This window comes from Tupaia chinensis, unplaced genomic scaffold (assembly GCF_000334495.1).
Source record: "Tupaia chinensis unplaced genomic scaffold, TupChi_1.0 Scaffold000402_1, whole genome shotgun sequence".
Lineage (NCBI taxonomy): Eukaryota > Metazoa > Chordata > Mammalia > Scandentia > Tupaiidae > Tupaia > Tupaia belangeri.
This window is the reverse complement of record NW_006159904.1, coordinates 5,800,808-5,819,428: the sequence shown is the minus strand read 5'-3', so window position 1 is coordinate 5,819,428 and position 18,621 is coordinate 5,800,808. Positions and strand designations below refer to the sequence as shown.

The 18,621-nt window shown below is 41.4% G+C and overlaps 1 protein-coding gene and 1 long non-coding RNA gene across 4 annotated transcripts in view; one reads left to right on the top strand and one right to left on the bottom strand.

Moving 5' to 3' along the window:
• The window catches only part of LOC114008828 (uncharacterized), a 29,000-nt gene extending 18,251 nt beyond the window's left edge, over window positions 1–10,749 (bottom strand). The window contains exon 1 of the long non-coding RNA XR_003550332.1: window positions 10,679–10,749. This is a non-coding gene — a long non-coding RNA (uncharacterized LOC114008828). The remainder of the gene's footprint in view (window positions 1–10,678) is intronic.
• On the top strand, window positions 10,627–14,942 carry CCDC70 (coiled-coil domain containing 70). 3 transcript variants are annotated; one of them, XM_006154232.1, is made up of 3 exons: window positions 10,732–10,893; window positions 11,209–11,273; window positions 14,013–14,942. In XM_006154232.1, the coding sequence occupies exon 3, from the start codon at window positions 14,093–14,095 to the stop codon at window positions 14,759–14,761; it is 669 nt and encodes a 222-aa protein (XP_006154294.1). In that variant the 5' UTR covers window positions 10,732–10,893; window positions 11,209–11,273; window positions 14,013–14,092; the 3' UTR covers window positions 14,762–14,942. The 3 variants fall into 3 exon arrangements, with proteins under 3 accessions (XP_006154293.1, XP_006154294.1, XP_006154292.1); XM_006154231.1 differs by lacking the exons at window positions 10,732–10,893; window positions 11,209–11,273 and adding an exon at window positions 10,627–10,685; XM_006154230.1 differs by lacking the exon at window positions 11,209–11,273.
• Window positions 14,943–18,621: the final 3,679 nt, after the last annotated feature.

The window sequence follows — 18,621 nt, the reverse complement described above, 5'->3', positions numbered from 1 at the left end:
CTCCTCTCAGGATCTTGGGCACGCACGCACCCATGCCCGGCATGAGTTTAAGCCACCAGGTCTGGGACTCAAATTGCAGTCGACTACGTGGGTGTCCGGCGACATAGCCATTATGCTAACTGCTGGTCCCTAGAAAATTATTGAGGATAACATGTATGATTAAGCCACTGTGCAGTATATTCTGAATGGGAAATCACATTTTGTATGCTGTGATGATACTCAGGGAATGAATGTAAATTAATTAATTTTTAAAACTTTCAGAAAATGAATAAATAAATAAAAATAAAAAAATTCCAGAGGGCATGTGCACTTACAAGAAAAAAACTGTCCAAGACTCAAACCACACAGTTGGCCATGTGGGATCTGGCTGCCTTAACCATCTGTTCATAATCTGTTTTTTTTAAGGTCTTTTATTTTGTTCACAGTAAAGAGCATGAGCATGCAAGAAATAGAGAAAAGAGAGAAAAAGTACCCTCAACAAAATCTTTTCACATCATAATCTCCTTCTTCTAGTCTTTTAGCTCATTAGGATCTTGGGCATGTGCACACCCACACCTGGTATGTGACAAGTTGACTAGGCTAGGGATATCAACCTGAGTCAGCCATGTGGCTTCTAGCACTGTAGTTCAGTATGCTTCTGTGTTACAGAGATAAGGGCCATTGTTCCTTTTAACTTGCAATGCCGTGGTAAAGAAAAGAGCAGGTATTACCAATCTGATTATCTATTGCTGAAAAACCACTCCAACCTAAGATATGAAAAACAACAATGATCATTTATTATTATCTTTCTCAGTTCTGGGAGTTGGTGGGGCTCAGATGGGAGGTTCTCTCTTAGGCCTCTCATATGAATGCAGACTAACAGTGGCTGAGGTTGCACTCATCGGAAGGTGTCCTCACTCACAGGCCAGCTCTGGCTAGGACCTCACAGCTAGGGCTATGGGCCAGAACACTACATGTGGCCTGGGCTTCTTCACAGCATGGTAGCTGCAATTTGTGGCAAGAGAGAGAACCAGAGGAAGTGGTATTATTCCTCCCAATATAGCCACAGAAACAGTGTGGTTCACAGCTAATTATTCATCAACCAGCAGTCCTGAGAGCCCTCCCCCAGCAGATCATAGGCTCTGCTTCTAGAAAACCTTGTGTTTATGAGAAAGTCACATTGTATTACATCAAGAGCTATGTGATATCTGGTGACCGGCACTTCACAGCGTTAAATTAACTGCTGGCTACAGATGACAGCCTGATCTCTCCATCATACTATGATACATTTCACTTAGAGACAGAATATAATCTATATGGTGTTATTTTGGAACAATAGGAATGCTAGTTCCCTCATCAACCATTATCTGCTGCTTTTAAAAACAATACATCATCTTGTAAAACCAAGGAATTTCATAAGGAATGTGAAATGGTGGTTTCTGACTTTATTGTTCCTGCTCCATACACCAGTCAGCAGCCTGCTAAGCTTTCCTTTATCTACTGGGACTATTTTGTATCATGGTCAACAGTTTCTAAAAGAAAGGCAGGATACATGATAGAGCCTTCCATTTTTAAATATCTCTTTAATTTTCAATTTTTTTAAAGAAGTTGACTTGGCCTTAATTGCCATCTTAAATGGGGACAAATGAGTTTTTCTCTCTTTTTGGTATCACAATAGACTCATGGATTTTTTTTTTTTTAGGGATTACACTGAAGTAAATCAACTCTAATATAAATTTTTCTTTTTTGGTGATGCTTATAGTCTCACAATTTTGTCAGTGTGAACCCATTCAAGCTGGCTCTTGTGTCCTTTTGACGTAATCTAAATATTCCCTTGCTTTCTAGAAAAATATGTGCCAAGTTCACTTCACACCTTCCGTCCTCCACACCTAGAAGCAGTCATTTATTGAGTTCTGGCTCCACTTGGAGAGAAATAGCATTAGAGACTAAGTTCTGTGTACAGATAGTCCTTACTTGGGGAATATTGTTACCTATGTTAATAAACAGAGCTATACCATGTGTATTTTTTTACGTTATGAGTTTGTTTTGATGCTTTAAATACTATAGCATTTTCATAGTAGTACATTCTTTTTTTATACATTTATTAAAGTTGTTAATGAAAGTCTTATTTATTTATTTATCTTATTCATGATAGAGAGTACATGCAAGAGAAAAAGTCATTCCTGACAGAGTGTCGACATGCCACAATCCCCTTCCCACAGCCCTCTGCTTGTCAGGATCCTCGGCAAAAGTGGGATCTATACCTGCTGGTGGCCTAGTGGCTTCTAGCACTGCAGCTCAGTTTGCTATCCACCATGTGACCAGCCAAGGGCCTGCACTGATTCCTGATGTTAGCATGATCACTGACATGCTTTGCCATGCAATAGAAATAAAGGTTTCAAAATAGCTGTATTAACACTACTACAAAAATAAAATGATCGAGTTGACATTTCACATTTCTTTGAAGTTCTTTTTGTCTTTAGATGCATCTCACCAAGGAGGTAGTCAACGCAATGTGCCCTAAAGTCACTTGAAGTAAATCCTCTGTATGAGTGTGGTATGTTTTGTTGTATGGTTATGTTCATGTGTTTGTTTCTAATAGTAAATGGATGCTGGATCAAAAGATAAATGCATCTGTAATTTTATTATGTTATTGTTTATTATTAACAAATTATCCTACATGGGAGTTACAACATTTGTACTTCTACCAGTACTGTATAACGGGGTCTACTTCCAAACTTGCTAACAGAGCATATTGTCAAACTTTTGAATTTTTGCCATCTGATAGAATAAAAACAGAACATTTATTTTCCTAATTAAAAGCGTGGTTGGAAGTTTTTTCATACATGTAAGCGCCATTTGCACTTGACTGCAGTCGATCTATTCTCGTCTTTTGGCTATTTGCCTATTGGATTGTTGGTCTTTTTCTGCTTGGTTTCAGAAGCACTTTATAAAAGCTGCATTGAATACAGCAGTGAACAAAACAAATTATCTGCTTTCACGAGGCCTGTTTCTAGTGGATGATCCCTTTTTAATGGATGATGCTGCTAGAAAAAATTTTATTTCATCATACAGACTGAAGCCAGGGCAGTGGTGATTGATTATATTTTCACTGTCTTTCTCTGTGAGCAATTTTCACATCTGATCTACCCTTCCAGAAAAATAATATATCCCTCATAGAACAACTCAATTTCCCAAGAAATAAAGGATAATGGCACTTTTGCAATTGTTAATAATCATGTCCTCAAAAATATCTAAATGGGAAAAATTTAATGATATATTATTACATGAAAAAGCAAGCCACAAAATGGTATACACAGCTTAAAATCAATTGTGGGGGCTATATCTAGCATAGGGAGCATAAGAAAAATATTGGAAGAATATATCCCTAAATTTTTACAATAGTTAGCTCTGGTTATTGGGATTATGGATACACCTTTGGGGGAAAGAAAGCTCTCTCTCTCTCTCTCGCTCTCTCTCAAGTGTTCACGTTCTCTGGCAATTAAAAAAATTGATAATAGTATTGAATAAAATTTAAGCCAAACTTTCTATCCTGAATGATCTTGAATTTTTGTACCAATTTTTGGTACAAAGTATAGTAGAAAATGAAATGTATCCTTTTCAATTCTGTGATCTCACTGGTGTTGAGAATCAATGCACTTTTTTTACTTCATTCACATTCAGCAATAGTAATCTTTTTTTCCCCCCATAGGGCTTATGTGCTCACCAGAGAGGGACAGAGAGAGGGGAAGTGTGAAATCACAGCCCCTCTATCCCCCAGGGAGGATGGCTATGCTGCTATCCCTCCTCTTATATTCTCCTCTCAGGATTTTGAGCACTTACACACACGTCCCCTGCTTGATTTTTTTTTTTTTTGAGAGGTTTTCACTATAGGGCGTGTGCGCTCGCCAGACAGACAGAGAGAGACATAAAGACAGAAAGTGAGAAATCACCCCCCAGGGGGGATGGCCACACTGCAATCCCTTCTCCTCCATTCTCCTCTCGGGATCTTGGGCACGCACGCGCACATGCCCGGCGTGAGTTCTAAGCCTCCGGGTCCAGGACGCAAACCGCGGTCGACTACATGGGAATCCAGCGACATAGCCATTATGCTAACTGCTGGTTCCCAAGTAGTTGCTGAAACCCGGGAGCATGATTTTCAAGCGACTAGGTTCATGACTTGAACTTCAGTTGGCCATGTGGGAGTCCAGTGCCTTAACCACCATGCCCCCAGCAACAATAATCTTATTTTTGATTTCCTCCAGAGGCAGTAAAGCTTACCTGTGATAGCAAACATTTTGTAAACAGTAAATCACTGAAGACCTCAATCCATCTAAACCAACTCCATGTCAACTTCAAATTCCTAACAGTGCACGATTACTTTCAAGGTGTTGAGGTCAGGCACCTGAGACCTGTCCTGGACTTCCTTCATCTTCATGCCATCCAACTATTTGATCGCTTATTGAATCTTCAAAATCGTTCTTATAGCCATCTGCTCTGTGATTTCCCTGCTGTCATACTAGTTGTGCCACAGACTATGCTGACTACATTATTAGAGCACACGAAAGCTGAGAACTATACAAAATAATGAAATATATATTCTAGACCTGAATGCAATTCAGTAAGTGAAACTAAAGATTAGATAGGTAAGTTAAAAAATAAATTAAACATAACTGAAGAAAAAAATAGTAGACTGAATACAGAACAGTGAAAATACATAGACTAAAGCAGAAAGATAAAAGAATTAGGGGCCAGCAGGTGGCATGGTGGTTAAGGGCTCTTGACTCCCATGTGGCCAACTGTAGTTTGAATCCTGGACTTGGTGGCTTGCTTTCTCTCTCTCTCTCTCTCTCTTGCTCTTGCTCTCACTCTGTCCTTCTCTGGTCAAATTTAAATAAATAAATAAATAAATAAATACATTTAAATAAAGTACTTGTTTAAAAAAATTGAAAAATATAAAAAAGAGTCTAATTTGGCCAACTGCGGTGGTAGAGCGATAATGCACATAGCCATATGGGAAGGTCTGGGGTTCGCTTCCCAAAGTCTCTCTGTACATGCCAGGCATAGTATATGAGACTGGGTGTGAACTGCAATATGAAGGCCTTGCTGGGGGTGCCTCTCCTTCTCTCTCTCCTACTCCTCTCTCTTGTATGTGCACACAGTCTATCATGAGGAAGATAAATTCAAAAAAGGAAAAAAAGAGCATGAGAAATAAAAAGAACCCAGTAAAGATGCTTAACCTGTATGTTGTTTGACTCCCTAAGTGCAAGAGAGAAGAAGTCTAAAAGAAATACTTTAAGAAATATGGCCAACAATGTCTTAAAACTGTTGGAAATCATTACTGACACAAGAAGTCCTTCAAATCTCAAGCATGGCAAAAAATGTGTAAAACATATCTAATCACATAAAAATAAAGCCGCTAAAGGTCAAGCCGGGATGGTGCAGTTGTGTGGGCTGACCGCAGCCTCAGAATCTGAGTCAACCTGAAACACACCAGGCACATGTGTGCCAAGAGCTTCACCAGCTGGAGAACTGGAGGAAGGGGATCATAGGCAGATGAGACCCTATCAGGAAGGCCGCCTGCCTTTCTCTCTCTCTCTCTCTCATCTCCCTCTCTCAAGAAATGAAATAAACTTGAGAACCAGCAGTTAGCATAATGGCTATGTTGCTGGACTCCCACGTAGTCGACCGCGGTTCGCGTCCCGGACCCAGTGGTTTAAAACTCACACCGGGTGCATGTACGTGTGTGCCCAAGATCCTGAGAGGAGAATGGAGGAGAAGGGATTGCGGCGTGACCATCCCCCCTGGGGGGTGATTTCTCACTTTCTGTCTCTGTGTCTCTCTCTGTCTGCCTGGTGAGCGCACGCGCCCTATAGTGAAAAATCTCTCCAAAAAAAAAAAAAAAAAGGAAAGAAATGAAATAAACTTAAAAAAAAATAAAAAGTTAACTTGCTAAAAGCCAAAGGCAAAGTCTTAACAGCATCTACAGTAAAAAAGCATATGACTTTCGAAAAGCAACAACTGAATAGATGATGACTTCTCAGTAGAAACAATGGAAGTGAGAAGAACTAAAATAAAACAACACCTAATCCAAAATTCTTGAATCTGTGGATATACTCTTCAATAATGAAGGAAAATGGGATTACAAAAATACTTAGTCTAACTAAGAAAATAAAGGCACTGCTTATTTCCATTTCAGTGTCTGGAACCATAAGTATGCTTTCTTGCATTCTATTAAAAACTTAGAGTTCATGTTATGATAATAGAAATTCATCAGAGATGAATGTTGATGTTTTCACCAGTTGTTTACAGAGATTAAAATTCATTTCATATACATGTTTTGAAATCTCGTTACCATGGAGTCTCAATACTAATAAAGAACAGGGAAATAAAACAGGCATTGGTTTACAGCAATGGAAAACATGGTAAGCAAATCATTTTGCTAATAACTATTTGTTCATATAAGAAAGTAAAGGAAGAAAAGTATTTCCATCAAATAAACACTGAGAGATTTCATCATAAGAGTCAATCTACAGGAAATCTAAAGAACATGATTTTGCAGGACCAGCAGTTAGCGTAATGGCTATGTTGCTGGACTCCCATGTAGTCGACTGCAGTTCGCGTCCCGGACCCGGTGGCTCAAAACTCACGCCAGGTGCGTGTGTGTGCATGCCCAAGATCCAGAGAGGAGATCCTGAAAGGAGAAGGGAGGAGAAGGGATTGCGGCATGGCCAACCCCCCTGGGGGGTGATTTCTCTCTTTCTGTCTCTCTGTCTCTGTCTGTCTGGCGAGCGCACGCGCCCTATACCGAAAACCTCTCAAAAAAAAAATACTCTGACTAAATGACAAAGTATGTCAAAATAAAAAACAAACAAACAAACGAACAAAAACTCAAGCAATTTGAGGAGCTGGGCATCTCAGAAATATCTAGGCAGAGAAAATTTTTAAGACCAACATCTGAACAAGAAATAAAGTCAATAGAGGTGAGTATGGAATTTGAAGTACATGCCATACTTTCTCATCAGGCTGATCTTTTCTTTATTTTTTAAAAATTTATTTATTTTACTTCATTCACTGAACATCATCACAGCATACAAAATGTGATTTCCCATCCAGAATACACTGTATTTAGGCTTAATCATTACCTGTTATTGTCAACAAATAATTTTCCATTCCCTCTGCCATTTCCCACCCTCCTCCCACACTGTCCCTGTTTATACTCAGGCTCATGTGAAGCACTGTAAAAGCAGGAAGTGAAGGCTGAGGCAGAATTGCAGACTGTCTGCCCGCATGCATTAAAGGCATGGCCCCAACACACATTAAAGACATGGTGCAACACACACATGGGCATAGCTCCTTGCAAAAGAAGGGAGAGCTCAGTTCAGGGAGCTCTCTGTCTGACATTAGCTGCCCACTAAGTTAATCAAGTGGAATTCAATGACCACACATGACAAAAATTACAGATTTTATAGAATTAGTCAAAGAAAGTAGAATGACAAAAACAGATCTAGGGAGGAATGTCATTTCCAGAGTTACCACATAATCAGATAATTTTAAATGTCCAACTTCAACAAACACTTTTGAGCCACACAAAGAAACAAGAAAGAATGGGGCACACACACAGAGAGAAAGCACTCAATAGAAACTGTTCGTCTCTGCATTCTCTTCTTGACTAGAAACTGCCCCTGAGGAAGTGCAGACATTGGACAAGTTACTAGGCCAATATTATAATCAGCTGTATTAATGTGGTCAAATGACTAAAAGAAATCATACCTAAATAATTCAAGGAAATTGTGCAAACAATATCTTACTAAATAGAGAATATTAGTAAAGAGATGGAAATTATACGGAGGAAAAAAAAGGAAAAAGAACCAAATAAGAATTTTAGAGTCATGGGACCAGCAGTTGGCATAATGGCTATGTCACTGGACTCCTATGTAATCCACTGCGGTTTGAGTTCTGGACCTGGTGGCTTAAACTCACGCTGGGTGTGTGTGCATGCATGCCCAATATCCCAAGAGGAAGGGATCACAGCATGATCATACCCCCGGGGGGTTATTTCTCACTGTCTCTCTGTCTCTCTCTTTCTGGTGAGCGCACAAGCCCTATAGCAAAAACCTCTCCAAGGGGACCAGCAGTTAGCGTAATGGCTATGTCGCTGGACTCCCATGTAATCGACTGTGGTTCGTGTCCCGGACCCGGTGGCTTAAACTCACACCGGGCGCGTGTGCGTGCGTGCCCAAGATCCTGAGAGGAGGATGGAGGAGAAGGGATTGCGGCGTGGCCATCCCCCCTGAGGGGTGATTTCTCACTTTCTGTCTCTCTGTCTCTCTCTGTCTTTCTGGCGAGCGCACGTGTTTAAAAAAAAAAAAAAAAAAAAAAAAAAAAAAAATCAAACAAACAAACAAAAAAAAACAAAAAAAAAACCTCTCCCAAAAAAAAGAAAAGAAAGAAAAAAAGAAATTTTAGAGACACAATGGAAATTTTTGGAGAAATTTGGGATGGGCTAAGGATTCATCAATGAGTGACTGTATTAAAAAATTGTATAAATATTTATAATGGAATAATACGCAGTCTTAAGAAGGAGATTCTGACATTAATCACAACATGGAGTCACATGATGCTAAGTGAAATACACAGATATAAAAAGAAAAATATAGGCCAACAGATGATGTGGAGGTTAAGGCACTGGATCTCACATGGGCAACTCTGTAGTTTTGAAAACATGCCAGGTGCATATGCATGTGTGCCCAAAATCCTGAGAAGAGAATGGAGGAGAAGAGATTGCACTGTAGCCACCCCCCTGGGGACTGATTTCTCACTTTCTCTCTCTCTCTCTGTCTCCGTCTCTGGCAACTGTATGTACCCTATAGAAAATTATTTAAAAAAAAAAAAGAAGAAAGAAAAATGACATGTGACCTCACTTACTTGTGGAATATAAAAGAAAAAAGAAACCAAATACATGGAAAAATAAAATGATAGTTACCAGGGGCAAAGTTGGAGAAAGAAAATGGGAAGAAGTAGACTAAGTAATACAGTTGCAGGTACATAGAGTGACTTTTTCTAGAGATCTAATTTATAACATGAAGAATATAGTTAATAATATTGTATTGCATTAAGGATTTTTTGCTGAGAGTAGTTTTTAGATGTTCTTGCCACACACACACAAATGCATGGGCACAGAGAAGAGCAACTGAATGTGAGATGGTGGATACGTTAATTTGACTGTGGTAGAAATTTCACTATTAAAAAAAGGAATTCTGCAGTTAAAAATTAGAAATTAAGTCTGGCCTGGTATCCTAATGGTTAAGGGAACCAGATCCCACACAGATGACCGCAGCACAAATCCTGGCTCTGGCATTTTGAGAAACAAGCCCCAAATCCTAACAGGGTGGAGAAATGAAGGAGAAGGGACTGCAGTGTGACCATGATCCCTTAATGGGTGCTTTCTCCCTCCTTCTGGTGAGCACAGATGTCCTCTGGCAATAATAATAAAAAAAAGTGAGAAATTGAAGAGTATCAACAGCAGATCTGAACTGATAGAAAAAGAATCCATTTATAAATGTAGATAGGTCAGTTGAGGGGTCAGCAGATGGCATGGCAATTACATTAGTGAACTTCCACATGGCCGACCACAGTTCCAGTCCAAGACCCAGTGGCTTGAAAATCACACCAGGCATGTGTGTGTGTGTGCATGCCCAAGGTTTTGGGAGGAAAATGGAGAAGGGATTGCAGTGTGGCCATCCTCCCTGAGGGGTGATTTCTCACATTCTCTTTCACTGTCTGTCTCTCTCCCCAGTGAGCATATGCATCCTAAGCAAAACCCTCTTTTTAAAAAAAATTATTTATTTAACTTTATTTATTTATTTATCATTATTTTCTAGTGTGACAGAGAGAGACAGAAGGAGAGGGAGGGAAAATGAGAAAGCAAGCCACCAAGTCCGGGACTTGAACCTTAATCAGCCATCTGGGAGTCCAGTGTCTTTAACTACCACACCACCTGCTGGCCCCCTAAGGCAAAACCCTCTTATAAACAACAACAACAATGGGCCAGCAGGTGGCATGGTGGTTAAGGGTATGGTGGTGGACTCTCACAGGGGGAGCCACAGTTCGAGTCCCAGACCTGGTGGCTTGCTTTCTCACTTTCCCTCTCTCTCTCTCTCTCTCACTCTGTCTCTCTCTGGTCAAATTAAAATAAATACATAAGTAAAAGTTAAATAAAGTAATTCTTTTAAAAGCAACAACAAAACAGGTCAGTTGAGATTATCCAGTTCGAACAAAAAAGAATAAAGAAAAATGAACAGAGCCTCAGAGACCTGTCTGACACTATTAATCTACTAACTAATGCCTCATACGAGTCCCAAAAAGAGAGAGAAAAAGATCATTTGAAGAAATATCCAAAAGTATCTCAATTTGGTGAAAAACAATGTCAAATCTGCCTATCCAAGAAGCTCAACATTCTCTAAATAGGAAAAAACTCCAGGCGATCCACATCATGGTCAAACTGTCAAAAGCCAAAGATAAAGAGAGATTCTCGGAAGCAGCAAAAGTAGTCCGTCACGTTCGAATCCCCCACTGAAACATGATTTCCTAGATGCCTCTTTCTGGAACCATCCAGATAGAATCTGAGGTAACAATCACCTGAGTCATCAACCCTACTGGTAGAATCAAAGATAAAAAATGGCGAAGCCTTCCAAACCTTTCAGGTGCTCTTTCCTTTATCTAAACTTGTGTTATTTGGGGCCCCATTTTAGCCCTCTCCATCCAGTGAGCCAGGACTGAGAGGGCACCAGGGGCCATTGTAAGCAGTCTTAGGGTGAGCCCATGAGAACGCATCGCTAGGGCTCTGACATGACAATGCCTGCCTGCCCTCTGAGGGCTACAGGACTTGCCCAGTTGGGAAACAGCTAAGCAGTAAGTAACTGTTGGCTTCAGATTACAATGTTATTCGTTCTAAGCATAAGATTATAGATAACATTTCCCTTAAAAATAAGTTCCTAGACTTGAAGTATAATTAGGAAGACTAGACATGTTTCTTTATCTCAAGTTTTTATATTTAAGCAGATATGCACCTACACTGTCTTTATATACTAAAGATAGATAGACTGTGTCTATATCTAAATCCACATCCACAGATTTGATGTGGTACTTATTTTATCTCTTTCTCAAAGACAACTTAGTGATAATTTGAGGAAAACTTGGAAATGAAATTTTTTCTCATCATTCCAGCCCAGGGGCCTGCCATTCCTTCAGCTAACATTTCCTGAGCATTGTGCTAGAGACTGGACATAAAGGTGGGGAATAAGGTGTTCCTTTTGAGAATGGGGGTTGTAGTGGGGTTGCTTAATAGTTGAATACCTAAACCTAGGTGATTTATAAAAATAGAAGTTTATTTAGATCATGGTTTTGAAGGTCCAAGGTAAAAAGGCTACATCTGGCAAGGGCCTTCTTTTTGGTTAACAACATGATGGAGGGAACAATGTGGCGAGAGAGAGCAAGCACTGTGTGTCTCTCATTGTTTTTCTTCATAAACCCACCACGATGTAATCAATTTCATTAAGTTTTCACTCTCTTAATCTAGAAACAACCAAATTTTATCAGATGAATTAGGGGGGGGGGACACATTCAAACCATAGTAAATACTGTGTCTGAGCTTGGTGAGGGGGTGTCAGGAGAGGTTGCTTAGAGGAAGTGACTCTTTATCCGAGTCTTGAAGGATTATCTAACTGAACTGAGGTTAGGCAAGGCTATCCAAGGAGAGAGACCAGCATGGCATGGAAGCGAAGAACGCAGTGTATAAGGATTCCAGACAAAAAACTGTAACATGACATAGACAAGCAAAGTTCCAAAATTCAGTTCAATTTAGTTCACTGTAACCAGTATTTTCATCAATTCCCTCTTATATGCCCAGCTTTATATTAGATGCTGGGTTATACAGACGACAGGAAGACATAGATAGCCACACATAATTTAAATCATGCATGACAAGTAACAACAGGAGTATGTAGAGATAGCATAGATCAAAAAGGTGATGAGAAACTTTCTGGATGTCTTAAGTAGCTTTCAAAGGAGAAAGGACGAAAAGGAATTTGAGCGCACAAGAAGAAAAGGTAGTCTCAGTAAGAGACACAGTATGTGCTTTGGTTAAAGGCAGTGGGTTGTATGCAGAGAACTGAATATGACTCATTATTACTGAAACTCTGACTTTTATTTAAGTTTATTAGTGAGAGAGACAGAGACCTAATAGGGTCTTGATGTCACAATTCACACCTAGACTCAGCCAGCACCAGATCATGGGCACACATGGGCCTCGAAGACTCAGAGAGATCTCCAAAGGCCAACCCAGAACCTTGCTATGTGGGTCAGGCTCAAAGAGTATTGTGTTTTGTCACTCCATCACCGTCTAGCTCCCAAAACTTAGATTTAGAATTGAGTAGAGATGGGTGGAAGAATAGAGAGAGAGAGAAAAAGAGAGCTCACTTTCTCTTTCTCCCCTCCTTCCTTCCTTCCTCATTTCTTTCCCTCTTTCTTTCTGTTTCTCATTCTTTCTCCCTAGATATTATTTTATTTTACAGTACATAAAAATACATGTACAACTTAGCACATTTTTATCATACACATACAAATACCACCCGAGCAAAGAAAGAAACTACTGCTAGCCCCTAAGATGTCCTTTGTAAGTTACTTAACTTATCACAATCTAGTACCCACTCCTTCTGCACCATCCTCTGACACAAATCACCACTATCCTGATTATGGAATTTGCTTCCTTGCTTTCCTTTTCTGTATTATTGCCAGGGATATTCCCCCAAATAATAAAGTTTAGTTTTGCTTGGCTTGGAATTTTATTCTCTCAAATGCCTTGACTGCTCCTTTCTTTCAACATTATGTTTAAAAGACTCACTCATGGGAACCAGCAGTTAGCATAATGGCTATGTCGCTGGACTCCCACGTAGTCGACCACGGTTCGCGTCCTGGACCTAGTGGCTTAAAACTCATGTCGGGCACGTGTGCGTGCGTGCCCAAGATCCCGAGAGGAGAATGGAGAAGGGACTGAGGCGTGACCATCCCCCCTGGGGGGGTGATTTCTGGCTTTCTGTCTCTATGTCTCTCTCTGTCTGTCTGGCGAGCGCACACGCCCTATAATGAAAACCTCTCCAAAAAAAAAAAAAAGATTCATTAATCTATATTGTCCATCAAGATAGATATACCACCTTTTTTTTATAACTCCATTTTATTGTGATAGTCATTGAATTATTTCCTGCATTGGGCTCATATGAATAAAGCTCCTCGAACATGCTGCTGTGTGTATTCCGGTCACAATTCAGAAATCTCACCAGGGTTTGTATGTGGGAGTGGAGCTGCTGGGTCACAAGGTGTCTTCACTATTGTTCAGTATTCCTAGATATTGTGTGAGAGTTCCTCTTGTTTCCCATTTTTGCCAGCATTTGGCATTGTCTCTCATCTTTTTGTTTTAGACATCTATTCCCCAAATAGACTCCTTTACTATTGGGTTGTAAGAAAAGCCATGGTGCATTCTTGCATAGAAAAAATATATCATGACTTTTCCAAAGGCCCAGTAAAATAGATCTCCTTAGGTCAATGGGTCTCATTCTCTGTTTCTCAATGACTTATAACAAGCCCATAAGGAGGATACCAGTAATTCGAAATTAAGGTGCCAGATTTTAAATTAATTCTTTTGGACTGTGGTGCTTTATTACTTAAAAAATAAACAAAACTGTGATGTAACTCTTAAGTTCTCAAGTCACACTTGTGTGCTCTGATACCCTGGATTAAAACCACTGTCTTTGCTGGCTGAGAATCTGTTTATAGCAGGCTTGAGCTTGAATGTATTGGCCACCTCTTCATCCCAAAGCCATGACCACCTGACACGTTTCTCTACCAAAGCTTGTTCTGTACAAATTGCCATCTAAGAGGCAAAGAGCAGTGATTAAATTTCCCAAATCAAATAGTACCAAGGGCTGTTCTCTGGCACGTAATACTCATGAACATATTCTCTGGTGCCCCCACAGGGTTTGAACAATTGACCTGGACTTAGCCCACAGCCCTGTCCTCCATCACGGCCACTTCACCATTCTGGCTGACTAGGAAGATGTTTCCCTTCAAGGTGAGCAAATGGATGGGACTCTCTTGCTTCCGGTCACTGGTCTCCTCCTCTCCCAATATTCGCCTGAAGAAACTAATCCACAAGTTGCAGGAGGAAAAAGCTTTTAGAGAAGAGATGAAAATTTTCCGCAAGAAAATAGAAGACTTCAGGGAAGAGATGTGGAATTTTCGAGGCAAGATTCGTGTTTTCCGGGGCCAGATCTTGGGTTTTTGGGAAGAGGAGAGTCCTTTCTGGGAAGAAGAGAAAACCTTCTGGAGAGAGGAAAAAGCCTTCTGGGAAATGGAAAAATCTTTCCGAGAAGAAGAGAATACCTTTTGGAAAAAATACCGTACCTTCTGGAAGGAGGATAAGGCCTTCTGGAAAGAGGACAATGCCTTATGGGAAAGAGACCGGAACCTTCTTCAAGAAGACAAGGCCCTATGGGAGGAAGAAAAGGCTCTATGGGTAGAGGAAAGAGATCTCCTTGAGGAGGAAAAGGCCCTGTGGGAAGATAAAAAGTGCCTCTGGGAAGAGGAAAATGCCCTCTGGGAGGAAGAGAAAGCATTCTGGGTAGAAGATGGTGGCCATATTGCTGGGGAGCAGTTGCGTGAAGATGGGCCCTACAACATCAATGGAGGGCAGAGATCACCCGTCTTCTCCCGAGGCAGGGCATAGTGAGCACAGGAGATGCAGAGACATGGGGTCCAGGCTACTGGATTGGGATTCAAGTCCAGGGACCCATGTACTGGAGAAAACATGCACATATTTGTCTCCTTGTTCTGAAAGATCTAATAAAATCCTGAGGAGAGGTTTGGAAATCAACTCTTCAAGGAAGGCCAGCTGTATTATTATTATTATTATTTTAGGTTTTATGGTTCTCCAAAGTCATATTCCCATATTCCAGGCTCTATTTCTTATTTTAGAGGTTGATCCTGGCCAGTTCGCCATGATCCCAGCCTGTGTGGGTGTGAGTAGAGACATTGTCCCTGTCCTCAAAATAAAAAGGATGGCAGAGGAGAGGCTCGGATAATGCCAGCTATAGACATTGCAGGGACTGAAAAGGACTGAGACATCTCTGCCTTTGTCATATTGCCTGGTAATCACTACTCTTTCACCCTGGGTAGTCTTGGAGGCCTGAAATGAGCTGACAGCTTTCCAGAAAAGATCACAGCCCTGCTAACAATTCGTTTGTGCCTCTTCCCCACCTGGCAGGCCGTTTTGAACACATAGGCAGATTTCCTAAATGATCCACTTGCTGGTTGTTCAGAGTTCTCACAGCCCTAGAAGTACTGACCTTATCTGACAATAGAGTCTTAGTAGAAACATGGAAAGATCCAGGAGATGTACGCTAGTCCTTCCTGCTCCTACTGCTTTATACTCCCACTCACACAGATCTCAGGGTACCTGCATTTCAGTATCCTAAGTTTCTTCCTTTTGGTTTCCTGCCTTCATGCACTTTTAAATTAAAATGCCCCCAGGGAAGTAACACATTACATGAATGTACACTGATGTGGTCAAGCAATTTATGTGCCCAATTTTTTCTCTGAGGATGGGGAGATTATATGGTCTTTATGGGGATCCGTATGAAAAGGCCTGGAAGTGAGAGAGTAAGAAAAAAACAAGATGAAAATGTCCTGCTTCCCTTTTTCTTAGGCCCAGTCTTCATTATATTAACATGTCAGTTTGCCTAGCCTTTGTGGGTCTGCTACTATTCAACAAGCACATTCACATTTGCCAACTCCTGGGACCTTTACCACAACTTGGGGGCAGACAGGGAAGGGACAAAAACCCATTGTGCAGGTAAGAAAACAGAGGCACAGTGAAGCAAAGTGAGTGCAGATTTGGGCCATAATCCCAAACGTTAAAATTCCAAAATATCATACTCTTGAAAATCTAAAATCTGGAAAATAGCAATCTTGAAAGAATAAGATCTCAACTAAAGCTAAAATCATGGCTGACTGTGCAGTTCAAGTCCTGGACCTGGTGGCTTAAAGATCATGTGGGACATGTGTGCATGCTTGCCCAAATCCCAAGAGAAGGATGGAGGAGAGACGATTATAGCACGGCCTTTCCTATTGGGGATGATTTCTCACCTTCCTTTTTTCTGTCTCTCTCTCTCTCTCTCCAGCATGTACCCTATAACAAGCTTTTTTTTTTTTTAAAAAAAAAAAAGTGACCCATGGGCAAGCAGCACTCACTGTCTCACCTGGGTACCAATTGAAAAGCAGAACCTTAGACCCTTTTTCACCTAATGCAGTCAGGCTCTGTTCCAACAAGGTCCCGGGTGATTTGGAGGCCCATTTCTTCAGAGTGAGTGAGTGCAGGAGACCAAGTGAAAAGATGGTGAGACCATTCAGCCAGTCAGGGAGAAATCTAAGTAGGAGGTGCTGGCACCGTGCTCTAAGCTGAGGTGGGGGTGAGTGAAGGGGGAAGCACAGCTTAAGATACTGGAAGGCACGTCAGAGAGGGCTGCCTGGGGGATGGATTTGATCAGGGTGATGTGTGTGTTCTTGGCTGGACAAGGAGGAGAAGGTTATGTCTCTCTCAGAGGAGACCAAGGCTGAGGGGGAGGAGATGTGGAGCTTTTCAGGGAGGTGAGATGAGTGCAGGCTGGTATAGACCAGAGGGCAGGTTCCCTTTATCAGCTCTGGAGAGCAAGTTCTCCAAGCCTGATCAGTGCTTGGGTGGACTCAACTTTTCTCCTTATGACTGTTACCCAGCAAGAAGCTGTGAGGCCTTTTGCTACATAGATCACTCATCATTGAATTCTTCATCCATTTATTCACTCAGCCTCATTGTGCCGTGCTGACACTTGGCTCCATCTGTGAACTAGTTGATTCCTGCCTACAGGAAGCATGCAGTCTAATGAGAAGGCAGATGACCACACAGCCACAGCACAATTATCCATGAAGTTTAATAAGTGCTAGAAAAGAGGGGGTACATGGGGCTGCCTCTCTGAGAGAACGAGGCAGCAGTGCAGCCCACTGAGTGTGCTCTAAACACACAACAAGGTGCGTAGGGATAAATAAAACCCAAGTTTAGGCCAAAGAAAATCAACCTAAGGATAAGTAAGCTGTGTACAACTAATAACTGGGAATCACTTGACCCTCAGCACAGGCTCACACATGAGGAGGAGCATGCAGCTAATGTCTGTGAAAGCACCTTCTAACCTCTGGGCTAGTATTACCACTGAGCTAGTATTACCACTAGCACAAATAGAGACAGGTTTCTCCACAACCCTAGCAACAGCCAAAGCTGGTTTCCACCTTAAGACAGCCTGTGTGACAGCGTCACTGAACTGAGCACTTCCCTGGATGTTTCATAAGATAAGGCGCAGGAACAGCTCAGGGCGTTGATCTCCTGGCAGGGAGCAGTGCCATTTACACTGAGCCCTGCTCATTTGGCTGGGTCCCAGACTCATGATGAATCATAATGCAGACACTGAAAGATCCAGGGGTGCCAGGAACAGCATCTGGTACTGTAACTGCTACCTCATCATTGAGTTTATCCTGAGGAATTGTCATCTTCACCCCAAAGCCTGAGGCTCTCAGAAGCACCTCCTAAATCTGACAGAAGGAGAAGGATAACATTTTTAAAATGTAATGAGTTCTCCAGCTGTCTCAGCTCAAGCTACTAAAACGGAATAGCGTAGTCTGGGTGACTTACAAACAACAATTATTTCTCACTGTTCTGGAGGCTGGAAGGCCAAGATCAAGGTGCTGGCAGGTTCAGCGTCTGACAAGGGCCAGCTTCCTGGTTCACAGATGCCATCTTCTTGCTCTATCTTCACATGAGGGGAAATCAAACTTCCTTGGCTTCTTTTATAAGGGCACTAATCTCGTTCATGAGGGCTCAGTTCTTGTGACTAATCACTTCCCAAAGGTCACACCTTCTAATATCAAGGTTAGTATTTTATGATATGAATTTGGGGTGAGACACAAACTCCGTCCATTGTTTCAGAGAAATGTGTTCTTGTCATGAGCGCCGCCATTGATATCTTCAGGCTGTGGGCCACATGCGTTGAACTCATCTGGGGTACTTGTCAAAAATGCAGACTCTTGGGTCCCAAGTCAGACTCAGTGAGGCTAAGCTTCTGGAGTCAGGCCCTCAAATCTATATTAACATGTTTTTAGATGATTTTTATGCAAAATAAATTATGAAAAATACTGGCGTATGGTACAAAGTCTCTGGCATAGAAAGCACTGGACTAGAAATTAAAAGCCCCCATTCTGTACCCAGTTTTGCCTCTCATGCTGTGAGCTTGAGAACACAGATTGAGCCTCGGTTTCCTCAATTACAAAAGTAGACTTTCTAACTGAAGAAGTTGCTGAGTGTTAGAGACTTGTTTTGAAGCCTGGGACTTTTCTCTTTTTTAAAATTTTATCTATTATTCATTTTATTTTCATTTGACAAGAGAGAGAGAGAGAAAGTGAGAAAGCAAGCCGCCAGGTCTGGAACTTGAACCGTGGTCAACCATATGGGAGTGTCCAATGCCCTAGCCACCACGCCACCTGCTGGTCCCAAGCCTGGGACTT